The 18,493-nt window shown below is 39.9% G+C and overlaps 1 protein-coding gene across 1 annotated transcript in view; it reads left to right on the top strand.

Moving 5' to 3' along the window:
• Positions 1-18,493, top strand: part of ccdc146 (coiled-coil domain containing 146) — a 154,581-nt gene that overhangs the window by 110,366 nt on the left and 25,722 nt on the right. Inside the window, exons 12-16 of the mRNA XM_072562660.1 lie at positions 3,733-3,903; positions 5,066-5,154; positions 8,331-8,495; positions 10,690-10,914; positions 16,788-17,016. Coding sequence (XP_072418761.1) covers positions 3,733-3,903; positions 5,066-5,154; positions 8,331-8,495; positions 10,690-10,914; positions 16,788-17,016 — 879 coding nt within the window. The remainder of the gene's footprint in view (positions 1-3,732; positions 3,904-5,065; positions 5,155-8,330; positions 8,496-10,689; positions 10,915-16,787; positions 17,017-18,493) is intronic.

Raw genomic sequence — 18,493 nt, 5'->3', positions numbered from 1 at the left:
TAGCCATGTCTCTGAAATGGCCACAACATCAAAATCCCAGGACCAACCCATGCTGCAAGTTCACCTACCTTATTCCAGATGCTGCTGGATTGATATACACACATTTCAAATCAACATCCTGGTTGCCGGTGCCCTCTCGCAACCCTGTAATCTTATCCCCGACCTCACTACCCTCAACTGACTGGACACTTTTTTTCAATTTTCTTTAATAATTTTCTTTTGCAGTCTTGATGGACTGAATGGTCTTATTGTCCCCTTCCAGCCACTGTTAAAGGAAACGCAGGCGTACTGCTGCACATTGACCCTATAAAAATGGCGGATCCACATGCATCCTCCTGAACACCATCGCCAATACAAGTTGGTGGCGGTTACCTCGGTTTATCGCCGTACCAGCCGGCAGCCATTTTCCAGTTTGCTGACAATGGGACTGGAAGTTTCTATTTCTAGTCCATCAACCTTCCAGTCCACAATGGGCAGCACAGTGGCTCAGTGGTTAGCATTGCTGCCTCACATTACCAGGGACCTGGGCTTGATTCCAGCCTTGGGTGACTGTGCAGAGTTTGCACATTCTCCGTGTCAGCGTGGGTTTCCTCCAGATGCTCCAGTTTCATCCCACAGTCCAAAGATGTGCTGGTTAGTTGAATTGGCCATACTAAATTGCCCAAAGTGTTTTGGGTTGTGTACATTAGGTGCATTAATAAGGGGTAAATGTAGAGTAGTAGAATCGGGGAATTGATCTGGGTGGGATACTCTTCGGAGGACTGGTGTGGACTTGTTGGGTCAAAAGGCCTGTTTCCACACTATAGGGATTCTATATATACACTGTCTCAATTCACCACTGCTCTCCAGAATGACAACCCCTCCCACCCCCACGTTGCCTTGCTGGTGCCACCATCTTGAAAAGTCTGTTGCCGTTGCTGCCTCCAATTGCTGGAGGATCTTTGTCACCACCCCAAACACCAGGAGAATGTCCTTACTGCCTTGTCTGCCATGGCTGCCTCCAACCACTGGGACTGAAAGAACTGTGGATGCTGTGAATCAGAAACAAAAACAGAAATTGCTGGAAAAGCTCAGCAGTCGGGCAGCATCTATGAAGAGAAATCAGAGTTAACGTTTCAGGTGCTGACCATTCCTCAGAATGATGATAGCTGGGAAAATGTTGGTTTATATGCAGAAGAAGGATTGGGAGTAAGGCGTAAAGACAAAGGAGTTGATAATCTCTATCTCAGCTCTGCATAAGCTTGAAGAACAACACCTCATTTTCCACTTGGGGACCCTAATGCCTTCTGGACTCAGTGTTGAGTTCAATAACTTTAGGATTTGAACTCTCCAATGTCTTAGCCATCATCCTGACACACCAGTCCTTCTTACCACATAGGCTGCTATTACATATAACCCAATGTTAGTCCTTAACAATCTCCATTAACAGCTATTCATCCTCCTAGCCAGAGTGTTATCCACTCCTTTGTCTGTCCAATTGTTCTTCTCTGGGCTCTATCTCTACCTATCATTTACTCCTTACCCTCTCCCCCAGTCCTATATTCTGCATATAAACTGACATTTTGCTAGTTATTATTAGTTTTGAGGAGAGGTCACTGGACCCGAAACATTAACTTTGATTTCTCTTCATAGATGCCGACAGACCTGCTGAGCTTTTCCAGCCTGGCTACTCCACCATAATCTTGAACACAAGAAGTATTCAGCAAATTCTTTAACTGAGAAATTGTTACTTTACATCAAATTTAATATACAGTAACTAGATGTTCACTGTTGATAAAGACCACTTTTTTTCGGGCTGTGCACTGAAAAGGGAGAAGGTACTGCTTTGAACCAGCAAAGCTGGATAAGAGATTGTTTGCAGTTTTAAAAACAAGTTACTGGAACACATTGTGAGTTGTGTCTGCAACTGTACCTTATTCGAGCAATGAGGAAGATCTTCCACAAAGGCACTGCCTGTATGAGTATTCAGGGCAATTCTGCCCAGGCATGTTCATTTGATTGGCTTTTCAAATGGCACTAATTATTATGTGTTCAGAAAAGCTCAGCATTGTAACAACTTCTTGATTGGTTCCTAAGCAAGTGACAATAAATCCAGCCTATAAAATGAAAACATTTTTTTCTTTCTATGTGGAGAAATAAAAGAAAATCCCTAGTTGCCAGCTATTCACCCTCACCTTTCATCTGTAAGCTGCTCTCTTCAAATCCCTCACTGAGAGAAGAAAGAGAAAACTCCCTTCAGAGACATTGAAAGCATAAATTCTCAACCAGTGAATGAAAGACGGAGAATTGGTATATCCACATTCTGTCATCAACAAAGTGTTGGAAGAGTTGAATGGACCCACAAAAAATTAACTCATTGATGCCTCTAGTTTGAACTGATGTTATTGAAATGTGTTTCCTAGATTTTTGATTTTGTCCCCCATAATATTAATGACTTACATGTCTTTGAGTTTCTGTTTGTATGTTTAATGAAATTTTTAAAAGGGTAGAGTTTAAGTTATAAAGTTATAAATAAGCAATTCATGTTTCTATTCCATTAATTAAAAATGTTTAATTCCAATGAATAGTTATTTACTGGTTATGGGAAAAACATCTGTTGTGCATATTATTTTAACCGAAATAAGACAATTAAGTAGAATTGGAGAATTTATTGGTTTAATCAGATTTTATTTGTGATGTATCAGGAAAACAGTGAAGCTTGATTTACAGTCCACTTTCACCAATAAGTCATTACACAGTTAAATTCAACCTCTCCCTGTTGCTCAATTATCTGCAGTCAAGGAGTCAGTTGCTTGTGAGAGATGAACAACATTTGGTCATTATAATGCCTTTCATGCCTGGGCTGCTCATATTTCAAGTGGGTGTGACTTAATCGAGTCCAAAACCTATAAAGAAACTAGGGCAGACATTTTAAGACTGTAAGTGAATGTATATTTACAAAAATGCAGGATTATTTAAAATTAAGTATCACCTGTGCACCTGTGTGGCTTCAGTAAGATTCTTTTTCTTCCTCTTTCTTGCACTACATCCAAATATAGTCCTGATATCTGCATCTGGAGTGAAGGAAGTCTGCTCTGTAGTTGGCCTTGTTGGGTGGAATACTTAGCTGATTGTCTTTGCGGGGCATTTGGCCTTGAGGGTCCAGTCCTGCTGAGAATGCCCCAACTAGATGCTGGGTCACACTGCTCTGAAGGCTGGGAATTCATAGGCTTGGGCATCATAGGCAGTGGGGGGGCGGAAGGGACAAGCTTCTCTGGACTGAGCTGAGAGAAAGTTTCTGTCTTGAGTGTGGCTCCTCCTCCATCTGGGTGCCGACTGGCACCACCTTGTCTCCCTGAGAGGAAGGTGATCTGACTTGAGGTTGAGGTCCCTCTCCTCTCTCTCACTGTACCACTCATGCTGAGCACCAGTGGCTAAAGTGATAGTGTGCAGGGCTGTGTGCATATCTGGCAGACACTGCACTTAAATCTGAAGAAGAGTCATACCAGACTCAAATGTTTACTCTGTTTCTGTGTCCCAGATGCTGCAAGACCTAGTAAGGTTCTCAACATTTTCTCATTTTATTTCAGATGTGCAGCATCCACAATTTTTAACTTATATTTACGGTGTGTGCTGAACCATGTTGGAATTAATAACTCATAAAAATATAGATTGAAGTGTTTAATTCTCATTAAAAAAAATCTTTCATTGTCTTCTGAACTATGACCATTAAACTGCCAACTTTACATGCAGCTTTCTTTGACGGAGGTAGAGGTTAATTTATTGCGTAAACGGATGCTTGAAGAAGATAATCTCATCTCAGAACAAAGACGTGCACGTGAAGAGGTTATAAATCTAACCCGGCTTGCCCAGATCAGGTCTGATGAGAAAGATCAGAAAGCAAGGGATCTAATGAATATGCAGGTGCTTCTGAATTTCTAATTTCTCATTGTCATTTTATAAATTATATTTTAAAATGTCAGGAAATATGTGCATTACAGCAACATAAAAAATTTAGCAATGAATACAAAATAATGTGTATAAAAGAGGGAAAAAATAGTTTATACTTCTTTTAAAGATGAATAACAAGACAAAATAAAATCAGAGGGCAAATTCTGCAATGTGGGTTAAATGTTTCTAGAACCATTGAATATTGGAGCCCCAGATCTGTGAAGGTATCAGTTTATACAAGTTGGTTATGTTCCTTCCACCAAGCAGCAACGGAAGGAGGGGCAGTAAGGTTCTCTCTGGTCTAACCTTTTGAAGCCCCAATGTTTTCCATCAGATTCTTCATTTGAATCTACTCATCCCAGCAGATGAAAGTGATATTTGCTTGGAAATCAGGGTGGCTTTCTTAAATGTTCATATCAGTCTCCAATGACTTAATTGTGGCATGAAAATAATTTTAACAAAAGTTTTGTTTGGGTAGAAGAACTGAGGTCAGAAAAGGTTCAAAAAGTTTCTTTCAGAATGTTCCTCTGCATTACTTAAAGGAAGTTTGAATCTCCAGGTCCAGATCTCATTCTTCCACCACTCTCTCCCATGAAAGACAATTGGGAGGCACTAATGTAAATATTCCCAACTTATTGTATGAATGCTGGGAGACCATGCTAAGGAAGAAAAGAATTTCTGGGAACCCTAAGTATTTGTGTGGAACTCAAAATCTCAGGTTCCTTCTCACAGTCAAGCAGGTCTTCTTACATTTTTAAAAAATCATACTTTTTCTGACTATGTTTAACCCTGGTGACTCAAGCAAGGTAGGTACCAGGCACTGACCTCACAACACACTTGAGAGTCACTTCTCTCCTGCTTGTGATGACTGCTTTTTGAAACCAGGGAGTTAAAATTCTGGAAATTGTGAATAACTCAGTGAATATCCTGCTATCATACATGATGAAGGAATAAAACCAGCTTTAGAAAAAGAGAGATAGATTGGGAAACAACTAAAAAGGTAGAAATGCAGACAGGAAAAAATGTAAGTTGGGAAACAAATTAACTACTAGGAGAAACCTTTTTTTTAAAAAAAAATGCTGTTTGTTCACAATATCAGAGATCAATCTATTATTTTGCACTGTTTTTAAAATAGCATAAGCGTGAACGAACTATAGAAGAGCTGAAAGAGGAGAAACTAACCTTACAGAATTCTGAAAAGAAGCATAGACATATGCTGGTTAGGTAAGAACATCTTACTTTGTACAAGTCAATTTTTATCAATGCTTTCTTCTCTTTTCCAACCTAAATTGTACTCCATTCCATGTTGCCCCATGTCACAGTCATGATCTATCCTTGTCGTGAACCTCAACAGCACACTATACTAATTCAAGAGTATTTACACTTTTCATACCTTATTCATATTTTGGCAAAGTTTGCATTCAATGATATATTTATTTGTAGCTTCCAGTTGAACCCAAGTATGTTTAAAATAAATTCCAGAATAATTTGTACACAATAATTTTCATATTTCTGCAACACCTCTATATAAACAAAAATAAATGTCCTATAATTATTCATACCTATAATTATCACAAGCAGTTGAGTACTGCGTGCTCTCAGTAATAGACACAAAAACTGGAACTATTATGAATATCTGTGTATGTGCATTAGTCACAAATAATTGAAGATAATATTGGAAATACTCAGCAGGTGTGGCACAGTCTATGGAGAGAGAAATACACTCAACATTTGACTAAAAGAACTTCATAAGACCATAAGAAATAGGAAGAGATGGACACCATTCAGCACCTTGAGCCTGTTCCACCATTAAGTAGAATGGCTGATCGAACATACTTCATGTCCACTTTCATGCCTTTCCCATAACCCTTAATTACCCCACTAATCAAGAATCCATCTATCTTAAGGGGCTTGACAGGGTAAATGCTAAAACGATGATTCCTCTCATGGGCAAATCTAGGTCCAGAGGGCATAGTCTTGGAATCAAGGGATGCCAATTCAAGAATGAGATAAGGAACAATTTCTTCTCTCAGAGGGTTACGAGTCTTTGGAATTTCTTCCCACAAAGCTGTGGAGGCAGAATCCTTGTGCATATTTAAGGCTGAGATAGATTCCACAGTTATTGGGACTGGAAGATCTGGGCTGAAAATGTGTTGCTGGAAAAGCACAGCAGGTCAGGCGGCATCCAAGGAACAGCAGAATCAACGTTTTGGGCATGAGCCCTGCTTCAGGAATGAGAAAAGTGTGTCCAGCAGGCTAAGGTAAAAGGTAGGGAGGAGGGACTTGGGGGAGGGGTGTTGGAAATGTGATAGGTGGAAGGAGGTCAAGGTGAGGGTGATAGGCCAGAGTGGGGGTGGGGCGGAGAAGTCAGGAAGAAGATTGCAGGTTAGGAAGGTGGTGCTGAGTTCGAGGGATTTGACTGAGACAAGGTGGGGGGAGGGGAAATGAGGAAACTGGAGAAATCTGAGTTTATCCCTTGTGGTTGGAAAGTTCCTAGGCGGAAGATGAGGCACTCTTCCTCCAGCCGTCGTGTTGCTATGGTCTGGCGATGGAGGAGTCCAAGGACCTGCATGTCCTTGGTGGAGTGGGAGTGGGAGTTGGAGTTGAAGTGTTGAGCCACGGGGTGGTTGGTTGGTCCGGGTGTCCCAGAGGTGTTCTCTGAAACGTTCCACAAGTAGGCGGCCTGTCTCCCCAATATAGAGGAGGCCACATCGGGTGCAGTGGATGCAATGAATGATGTGTGTGAAGGTGCAGGTGAATTTGTGGCAGATATGGAAGTATCCCTTGGGGCCTTGGAGGGAAGTAAGGGGGGAGGTGTGGGCGCAAGTTTTGCATTTCTTGCGGTTGCAGGGGAAGGTGCCAGGAGTGGAGGTTGTGTTGGTGGGGGGTGTGGACCTGACGAGGGAGTCACGTAGGGAGTGGTCTTTTCAGAACACTGATAGGGGAGGGGAGGGAAATATATCCTTGGTGGTGGGGTCTGTTTGGAGGTGGCGGAAATGACGACGGATGAAACGAAGTATGTGGAGGTTGGTGGGGTGGTAGGTGAGGACCAGTGGGGTTCTGTCCTGGTGGTGATTGGAGGGGCGGGGCTCAAGGGCGGAGGAGCGGGAAGTGGAGGAGATGTGGTGGAGGGCATCGTTGATCACGTCTGAGGGGAAATTGCGGTCTTTGAAGAAGGAGGCCATCTGGGGCGCAAGAAATGCAAAACTTGCGCCCACACCTCCCCCTTTACTTTCCTCCAAGGCCCCAAGGGATCCTTCCATATCCGCCACAAATTCACCTGCACCTCCACACACATCATTTACTGCATCCACTCCACCCGATGTGGCCTCCTCTATATTGGGGAGACAGGCCGCCTACTTGCGGAACGTTTCAGAGAACACCTCTGGGACACCCGGACCAACCAACCCAACCACACCGTGGCTCAACACTTCAACTCCCCCTCCCACTCCACCAAGGACATGCAGGTCCTTGGACTCCTCCATCGCCAGACCATAGCAACACGACGGCTGAAGGAAAAGCGCCTCATCTTCCACCTAGGAACCCTCCAACCACAAGGGATGAACTGAGATTTCTCCAGTTTCCTCATTTCCTCATTAGGTTAGGTGGGCTTGGATCGGCGCAACATCGAGAGCCAAAGAGCCTGTATTGTGCTGTATTTTTCTATGTTCTATGTTCTATGTTCCCGTCCCCCCACCTTGTCTCAGTCAAATCCCTCAAACTCAGCACCACCTTCCTAACCTGCAATCTTCTTCCTGACCTCTCCGCTCCCACCCCCACTCCAGCCTATCACCCTCACCTTGACCTCCTTCCACTTATCGCATTTCCAATGCCCCTCCCCCAAGTCCCTCCTCACTACCTTTTACCTTAGCCTGCTGGACACACTTTCCTCATTGCTGAAGAAGGGCTCATGCCCGAAACGTCGATTCTCCTGTTCCTTGGATGCTGCCTGACCTGCTGTGCTTTTCCAGCAACACATTTTCAGCTCTTATCTCCAGCATCTGCAGTCCTCACCTTCTACTGGAAGATCGGGACCAATTTTTAATACAACATTGACCAACTATGCTAGGGAAAAAAAATCATTAAATACAGTGGTAATGATCTAGCTGCACAATAATATGTGTTGGCCAAATATTGTTTTATTGTATTCTACTAAATTTTTTTTCTATAAATGGAGATTGTCACCATCATATTCAATCAAATATTTCTAATGTCTTCTTGGAAACAAAACAATAGACCAAATACTTTTCAGTATACCTGTATATTTAAATCGACCCAGCAATTTGTTAAAGTGCAATAGGACCAGTGATCTGTCTATGTCAGATGTCTACAAAATAATTACAGTGTTCATGTAACATTTTAAATGAAGGAAAATGTTAATGTTCTACTTTGTGTTCTAGCCTAAAGAATTTTGTCAAAGTGTATCAGACCATCAAAAATGAAAGAAATAAATATGTTAATCTCATACAAAGTGCAGCACAGATATCTGCAGAAATGCGAGAAAAGATAAAAATTCTACAGAACGAAATGGAAATTCTCAGGACTACTACACTGCTCAAAGATAGGTAAATCCAAAATTCTAAACCATGGGAAACCGTACTGTGTAAATGAAGTGCACAACTCCATATTGAAACTAAAAAAAAAATCATTTAACAATTTAACAGACAAAGGCTAATATATGTTCATCAGAAATAATTTATGCCCTTTACCTCTCATGCCATGCACAGACAGTTTCTATTTTACTTGTAAGTTTACAACTTTGATAAGATTGTATATAAGTATGGAGAAAGAAAGAAGTAAGTTATTTTCAATATTTATCACCACATATTTATTCACTGTGCTTCAGTAATGTGTGTATTTCTTTTTGGGAATTACAAGAAATAAAACAGTTCAAGTTTATTTCAAGGAACCACCAAAAGACTAGCATGCTATTTCATGGCTAACTTAAAGGAAGAAAAATCACCTTCCACTTTTTGTTTTATCTAATAGCATCTCAAATGAATTCACATATAATTAATTGCTGTGAAATGTAGTAGCTATTTTGCATTTAATAAGGCACATAATTATCAAAAGGATAAATAATCAATTAATAATCAAATAATCCATTTTTGATGATGGCAACAGCATGAGGAATGTTGGTTAGTACAATTTGTTGGTGAGGAGAACTTGAAGTTATGTCATTAATTCTTTAACCTTTAGAACAAGAAAAAGAAGGAAGCATATGTCTTTCTTCATACTGATATGCAATGTTTTCAAAGTTGTAAACTTACAAGTCAAATAGAAACTCTCTGTGCATGGCATGAGAGGTAAAGGACACAAATTATTTCTGTGAACATATATTAGCCTTTGTCTGTTAAATTGTTAAATGAAAATATATTTTTTGAATTTCAAAACAGAGTATTGTGCACTTCATTTACACAGCTAGGAACACGTGAATCCCCACAGGAGTGTGAGGGCAGTAGGAGTATACTGAAGAGGATATCAGGAGAGCAAAAATGGGACATGAGTTAGCTTTGGCAAATAGAGTTAAGGAGAATCCAAATAGTTTTGATAAGTACATTATAGACAAAAGAGTAACCAAGGAGAGAACAGGACCACTTTAAAGGTCGATGTGGCTGTCTGTGTGTGGAGATGGATGAGATTTAAATGAATATTTCACGTCAGTATTTACTGTGGAGAGGGACATAGAAGCTAAGGAACTTGGGGAAATAAATGTTTGCAGAAGAGAAACTGCTGGAAGTCTTAAGATGCATAAAGGAAGATGAATCCCCAGGAGCTGGTCATGTGTTTCCCAGAACTTTGTGGAAAGCTAGGGAAGAATTTGTTGGGACCTTTGCTGAAATATTTGTGTCATCAGCCATAGGTGAAGTGCCAGAAGACTGGACGTTGACTAAGGTGATGTAATTTTTACAAAAAGACTGTAAGGCTCCCTGGAACTATAGACCAGTGAGCCTCATGTTAGTGGTGAGTAAGTTGGAGGGAATTCTGAGCGCTAGGATTTACATGCATTTGGAAAGGCAAGGACTGATTAAAGGTAGTCAACATCGCTTTGTGCATGGGAAATCATGTTTCACTAAATTAATTTTTTTGAAGAGGTGACAATAAAGGTTGATGGAGGCAAAACATTGTCTATATGGACTTCAACAAAGCATTCAACAAAGTTCCACATAGTAGATTGGTTAGTACGGTTACATCAAATGGGATCTAGAGGATCCCACCAATTGGATATAAAATTGGCTTGAAGGTAGGAGACAACGGATGGTGGTAGAGGGTTGCTTTTCAAGAGAGACCTGTGACCAGCGGTATGCCACAAGGATCGGTACTGAGTCCACTGCTTTTCGTCATTTATATAAATGATTCGGGTGAGAATATATGAGGCATGATTTACATAAGTCTGCAGATGCCACCAAAATTGGCAGTTTAGTGAACAGTGAAGAAGGTGCCATTGTAGGACCTTTGTTATGATGCCAAAGATAGTACTCACCACTGCCACTATGCATCGGTGGTGGAGGGAATGCATGTTAAAGGTAGTGACTGAAATCCTGATCATGCACAATGCTTTATCCTGGATAATGTCAGGTTTCTTAAGTGTTGTTGGAGCTGCAGTCATCTAGGCATGTCCCATCACATTCTGTTGTATGTCTTGAAGATTGTGGTCAGGTTTTAATGAGTAAGTTAATCACCGCAGACATCTCTAGTAATCTCTAATATACATGTATACAATGTTCACTGTGTGACTTCGTCTCATATCTACCACAGCCAGCTTCAAAAATACAAGTTAAAGCATTCTAACAGCCATGTCATCAGAGATAGCCTGCGGAGAGCAATATGCAAAATCGACCAGGTTCTTCGAGAATTGGGAGAAAAGAGAGAAGGCCAAAAGATAAAAATTGTTAAACTTAGTTCTCTGATTAACCAGGCTGAAGAGGAAATGATACAGCTCCGCAAAAAATACGAGAATGTCGTTCAGGTTCGCAATGAAAGGTAATCTGACAAAATAGTTGTCATATAATTTTTAAAATTATTTGTTTAACCAAAAGTTGATTGGAAAAAGGATGAAACCTACTTGATTGGATAATGTAATGCAAAACATAATTCTGGCTTCTGAGCCTCACCTGCTGAGAGTTTAAACAATATCTTTGCAATTTGACTAGCATTAGGATTGGTCTGTGAGGAGGTCTGGAAATTTAGTGTATTCTAACTAGAATTGAGGCATCTTGACAGAATACGAAAAAATGGTTAACAAGAAAAAAGCAATAAAAAGGGGGTTTTGAAAAGGAAATTCTGTAGAAAATGTACTATTTTCATATGCATACCACTTATTTCCTTCCTCTTTCTCACTTACTACTACTCACAACTAATCATAGCATCCATTTTCTTGTTTACTACTCTAAGCAGAAAATTAGCTGTGAGTATAAAGTGGTTTTATTCTTACATTACTAAAATAACATAACAAAAAATACACCTAAGCTTACAAGCTAATACTTCTATTATATGACAGTTTAAAATCTTTTAGGTTTGGGAATGTTATGTCTGAATATCTTAACAATCACAATGATATTTTCTCAATTAATGTAAAACTAGGATTGCCAATCTCAATTACTAATAACGTATGAATAAGATCAATTTCTCAGAAATCACATATTTCAAATCTGTAGTTTGCTGCAGTTTCGTCAGTAGGGAATTAATTATAAACAAGACATGTAGTGTTCTATTTTTATTATAAGAGAAATTTCCCTTTCCCACATACATAAGAACAGTTTTAAATTAAGAAATGTCTTTCAACTTTAAACATTTTTACTTCATTTTACAAGTCATGTTACAAGTGTTATTACTCAAGTAATAAAATCAAACAGTTTATATAATTTCCTCAGGAAAGCAACCAACATAATCAAAGACCCCTCCCACTCCAATTATACTCTCTTCCACCCTCTTCCATCACTCAGAAGATTTTAAAGTTTAAATACATATACAAGTAGATTCAGGGGCAACTTCTTCTGATCTCTCTCTCTCTGGACCTTCTCTGCAGTTGTAACACTGTATTCTGAACTCTGTTCTGCTACCCTGAATGGTACAATCTGCCTTGTATAGGGCACAAAACAACACTTTTCATTGTATCACGAGACATGTGACAACAATAATCAATCTCAAACTCAATTTTCCTGAGATTCTTTTCATGTCACTACTTACATGTAAAATGGGTATAATATTTTTCAAACATCTGTCCTATAAGTATTAGCATCTTATAAATGTACAGCATTTTCAGTGTTGGTTGGAAAAATTGTATTGCATTTAATTGTTGAAAAAAATACATTTTGTTGAAGCTTTTCATCTGCAGTCATCAATTTGCAAGGAATATGAAAGGAACATGCTGATTGCTTGACAAGCAAATTGATTGGTCGAGACTTTTCTATGGGGAGTGCAGTGGTTAAATTTTAATAAGGCAGGTTAGTTCTTATGAGTCAAATCATTACTGTGACAAATGAACTAGAGAATGTCTGTCACCTATTTTGTTTAGTTGAAACAGGCACAGCATCTGTGTGTGTTCTTTCTGTTTGCAAAGAACAGGAGTCTGTGTATTAATACATATAACTTTCAGTACACTCTTCTACCATACTTCATGCCCAGCTGACAACCTTAGATTAGTATTAGCATAACTTTTTGCACACTTAATTTTATTAGTAAAAACTGTCTAATTGTGGAGTCACATCTGATGTTAGATACTGTGTTGAAGTTTTGCAAGCATGGGCTGATTGGATATAGTCAATACCTAGGAGAAAGTGAGGACTGCAGATGCTGGAGATCAGAGCTGAAAATGTGTTGCTGGAAAAGCACAGCAGGTCAAGCAGCATCCAAGGAGCAGGAGAATCGACGTTTCGGGCATGAGCCCTTTTTCAGGAAGAAGGGCTCATGCCTGAAACGTCGATTCTCCTGCTCCTTGGATGCTGCCTGACCTGCTGCGCTTTTCCAGCAACACATTTTCAGCTATAGTCAATACTTTGCTTATTGTGAATACCTGAAGGAAATGCTGTTTGACGTGATCTGCTTTCATATCTGGCATGAAATTCAGATACCACGTAAGTTATTCATGTGACAGGGTGGACGTCTGTTTGACTTGATAGAGAATTCTGTTTGTGGTGAACACAATTCACTTTGCCACTGCATTGTAGTGGCATGAAACACCCAGTTTCACCTGTTGCTCAAGGTTTTGAGATAGAAGTAAGGTAAAATAGCCATAGTCTTAACAGACAATCGTTTTTATTTATTTGAGAGATGTGGATGTCACTGGCTGGCCAGCATTTACTGCCCATTCCTAGTTGCCTTTGATGTGCTGTCTTTTTAGATACAGACAACTGGTGGTGGTTTAACCTGAGGGTCCCCACAGCTCGGGAAAGCAGAGATTGAGGAGAATCCTTCATGCTAATCTCAGCCAGTGTAGGAATTGTTGTCATCCCTTTACATTGCAAACCAGCTTTTGAGATACCTTGTCCTGATAAACACAAAGTAAAAAGCTACACAAAATATGACTTATTTCTGTGCTACCAAGGACGATTTGTATTTTGTTAATACAATGCAACCTGTGCAACCTGATATCTGGAAAAAAACACTTGGCAAAATTCAAATAATTTAAATACTTTTAGTGTGTGTTTTATATACATGACTAAATTTAGAATATTGGATAATTTTAAATTTTGAGCACAATGAAAAACATTATAGTTTTACTAACTGAAAACAAGAGGTTTTGAATATAAGATTAAGCAAAGAGAAATTCAAGAAAAACGCAGATGCTGGAAATCAGAAACAAAAACAGAAATTGCTGGGAAAACTCAGCAGGTCTGGCAACATCTGTGGAGAGAAAGTAAAGTTAACATTTTGGGTCCAGTGATACTTTGTTTTGGATACAGGATTTCTTGAATCTTAAAGCAGCTTGTGAAGTTAGATGAATGTGAGCCTGGAAGAAGCACTTGTAGTGGCCATGAAACACATTCAACACAAACAACATAACCCATATGTCAAACCACATGCACAATAGGTCTACAGAAAATATAATTTCAGAAGTGTCCATGTGCAATGCCACAGACAACCAATTGCTTCACCATCAGAATATGTCAAGCTGATGTTCAGTTGTTTCTAGTTAACTAAAAACAACTGTAAAAACTGACTATGCAAAAGCAAAGGAAGAAAGAAGAAAACAAACGATGGGTGAGGTATAAAATGACTATTTCACATCAGTATTTAACATGGAGCAGGATATGGAAGCTAGAGAATGTGGGGAAACAAATGGTTTATCTTGAAAAGTGTCCATTTTACATAAGAGATGGTGCTGGATGTTTTAAAACACGTAAAAGTGGATAAAAACATTTTGGAAAAGCAAATCAGAGCAGGACTTATGCACTTAATGGTAAGGTCCTAGAGAATGTTGCTGAACAAAGACAACTTGGAATGCAGGTCCATAGTTCCTTGAAAGTACAATTGCAGGTAGATAGGATCAATGAACAAGGCATTTGGTATGCTTTCCTTTATTGGTCAGAGTATTGAGTATTGGGGTTGGGAGGTCATGTTGTGGCTGTACAGGACATTGGTTAGGCCACATTTAGAATATTGCACCCAGTTCTGGTCTCCTTCCTATTGGAAGGATGTTGTGAAACATGAAAGGGTTCAGGAAAGATTTACAAGGATGTTGCCAGGATTGGAAGATTTGAGCTTTAGGGGAGAGGCTGAAAAGGCTGGGACTGTTTTCCCTGGAGCATCAGAGGCTGAGGGGTGAGTTATAGTGGTTTATAAAATCATGAGGTGCATGGATAGGATAAATAGACAAAGTCTTTTCCCTGGGATGGGGTATTCTAGAACTAGGGCATAGGTTTAGGATGAGAGGGGAAAAATATAAAAGGGACCTAAGCGCAACATTTTCCATACAGAGGGTGGTGTTTTTATGGAATAAGCTGCCAGAGGAAGTGGTAAAGGCTGGTACAATTGCAGCATTTAAAAGGCATTTGAATGGATATACGAATAGGGAGGGTTTAGTGGGATATTGGCCAAGTGCTGGCAAATGGGACTAGATTAGGTTAGGATATCTGGTCAGCATGGATGACTTGGACTGAAGGGTCTGTTTTCCGTGCTGTACATCTCTATGACTCTAAATGTCTGGGATCTGATCACCCTCGAACTCTGTGGAAAGCTACGGAAGTGATTTCTAGGCCTCTTCTTGAGTAGTTACGGGGAAGGTGCCAGAAGACTGGAGCTTGGCTAATGTGGTGCCATTATTTAAGAAAGGTGGTAGGGAAAAGCCAGAGAATGATAGGCTGGTGAGCTTGCCGTCAGTAGTGGATAAATTATTGGAGGGGATTCTGAGGGAGAAAATTTACATATATTTGGAAAGGCAAGGTCTGATCAGGGATAGTCAACATGGCCTTTGCATGTGAAATCGTGTCTCACTAACTTGACTGAGTTTTTTGAAGAAGTGACAAAGAAGATTGATGAAAGCAGAGCAGCGGATGTGGTATATATGGACTTCAATAAGGCGTTTGGCAAGGTTAGATCACATGGTATACAGAGGAAACTAGCCATTTGGGTACAAAACTGGCTCAAAAGGAGGAGACAGAGAATGGTGGTGGAGGGTTGCTTTTCAGACTGGAGTCCTGTGACCAGTGGTTTGCCTCAAGGATCGATGCTGCATCCAATACTTTTTGTCATTTATATAAATAATTTGGAATGTAAGAGGTTTGCAGATGACACTAAAATTGGTGGTATAGTGGATAGCCAAGAAGATTAACTCAAGAGTATAACTGGACCTTGATCTGATGGGCAATTAAGCCAAGGACTGGAGATGGAGTTTAATTGAGATAAATGTACGGTGCTGCATTTTGTAAAGGCAAATGAGGGCAGGACTTATACCCTTAATGGAAGGTCCTGGGGAGTGTTGCTGAACAAACAGACTTTGAAGTGCTGGTTCATACTTCCTTGACAGTGGAGAAGCAGGTAGGCAGAGATGTGAAAAAGGCATTTGCTGTGCTTGCCTTTCTCGGTCAGTGCACTGAAATTGGGAGGTCATGTTATGGCTGTGCAGGATATAGACTGCTTTTAGAACACAAATAGTTCTTCTATAACATGATGGTTGTGTTCTTGAGCATCCTTGTGTTATAGAAAAATTGCACTCTAGAAACAGCACTTAAAGTGTTGGCGATGTAATTGCGTTATAGCTAACACACATTTTAAATGTTCGTGCTGTAGAATCAGTGGCCGCAATTCGACAATCACTTTATATCGGATTCACATTAATGACATGTATGTTATAGCAGAACTACTTATACTGTATTCAGTTCTGATCTCCCTTCTGTCGGAAAGATGTTGTGAAACTTGAAAGAGTTCAGAAAAGATTTACAAGGATGTTGCAAGGGTTGGAGCTTTTGAGCTAAAGGGAGAGGCTGAATAGGCTGGGGCTATTTTTCCTGGAGCATCAGAGGATAAGGGGTGACTTTATAGAAGTTTCTAAAATCATGAGGGGGATGGTCTTTTCCCCAGGGTGGAGGAGTCCAAAACTAAAGGGCATAGGTTTAAGGTGAGAGGGGAATGATTTAAAAGGGACCTAAGGGGCAATGTTTTCACACAGAGAGTTGTGCATGTATGGAATGGGCTGCTAGAGGAAGAGGTGGATGCTGGTACAATAACAACATTTAAAAGGCATCTAGATGGGTGCATGACTAGAAAGGGTTTTGAGGGATATGGGCTAAATGCGGGAAAGTGGGACCAGATTAATGTAGAATATCTGGTTGGTATGGACAAGTTGGACTGAAGGGTCTGTTTCTGTGCTGTACAACTCTATGACTCTGTGATGCAGTGTTTATTTTTGCTTGCAGGGGAATACATTTGATTGAAAGAGAAGAGGAAGTTTGCATTTTCTATGAAAAACTAAGCATTCAGGACTCATTAATTAGTAATGGAGATGTGGAATTACACAGTATGGAGGACGAAATAAGATTCCTGAATATTCTACTGAAAGAGGAAAACAGACAGATTGAAAAAGTTCGCAAAGATGTGCCGAGTAAACATGAAATGGAGTCAAATTTGATCACTTTACAGAAAGAGGTATGAAAAGAAAAAGTACAGCAGTTTGTGCTTTGTTACTGAAAAGACAAAATTCTTTGAGAACATTATAAATAAACAGCATGGGGAGTAAAATACTTGAATTTTTGGAAAGACCTTTGACAAAGTTCAATACTAATAATATACTTAAAAGCCAATGGAATTCAAACTAGAAATTATGTTTAAAAAGATTATGTAGGATAATGCTCAGGAAGATAAATAATTTTGGGATGTGTTGAATTATGTTTCTTGGGACTGAACTGCAAGTTGTAAGAATGTAATCATCATTTCAAAGTCAACTCCACTGAGCTCCTCAAGCATGGCAAAACATCACACCCCGCTATCTTTCATGAGCCAATCCACTAAAAATTTTTTAAATAATAGCAGAAGAGTTGACCATCAAAAAAGCTACAGGTTGTTCTTCTAGAATGCGACAGTTGTTTTCCTCTGCAACCTTGTGCTATATTTTAAAAATCACACTATGAAAAACCGCTACAGAAAATTGGGCTGTAGAAGATTGCTAATAGAAAATCGCTATACCCATTAAGTAGAAAGTTCCAATATTGGAATCTTAAAGGAGCCCCTAAGCTTTCTTGATTGGCTGGAATAACTCTGCATTGTCCTGTAGCTTATATTCAGTGCCTTCTGTTCTCTTTACTGGCAAACTTGCTACAGTAAGAATATTTGATAAGGTGGAATGGTAGTGTGCCTAATCCCAACTGCTTCTCCACCTCTGCCAGAACTATGTTCTGAGCAGGAAGCCTCATAATTGATCTTCCTCTCCCCCAAGTCAATTGAGACCCCTAAGCAGCTAGTTAATTACTTAATACTGCCGACACCATGAGGCATGCCTGGCAGCTAAACCATGTTGCCAGCAAGTCACCTTTGGGGGAAATGAGAGGGATCCCTCAATCAAAGGCAATTTATATTTGATCAAGGGACTGAACACTGGGAAGGGGGCCCTACTGAGAATCACTACTTGCTGCTGACTTTTGTATCTCCCCAACTCTGTTATTTCTTTCCCTCTTTGCTTATCTGTGAACTGGGACAATCCTTAATCATGGTGTTGATGTATATTTTGTTCCACAAATCTGGACAACACAAGTTTCTGTACAATGTAGATGCTTTATTTTCAGACAACCGGCGAGAGATTCTCAGTGTCCCCAAAGTAGCCGTGTGTCTACTTGTGGTGACACTTCTCCATGAATCTCTACCCTACACACAAAGACAGTATTTTTTATAGGGATTAAATAGAAGGTTTATCAGTCACATGGTCGATTGTCAGTACATAGTTTAAGATTTCTAATTATGAATTTACAAAACCTGATGAAGCCGATGCCCTGTGATAACTTGTGAATGGATTACAGGGACTGGTTATCATATTCTTCATGAACACGTGTTGATGGAAAGAGATTAAAACAGAAGGGTTTCGCCTGTTCTCAATGCGGAATTCACATACATATGCTAATATGGAGGGGAA

This window comes from Chiloscyllium punctatum, chromosome 44, assembly GCF_047496795.1.
Source record: "Chiloscyllium punctatum isolate Juve2018m chromosome 44, sChiPun1.3, whole genome shotgun sequence".
Lineage (NCBI taxonomy): Eukaryota > Metazoa > Chordata > Chondrichthyes > Orectolobiformes > Hemiscylliidae > Chiloscyllium > Chiloscyllium punctatum.
Note: the sequence above shows the minus strand (reverse complement) of the source record. Positions and strands in the feature narration are given on the sequence as shown.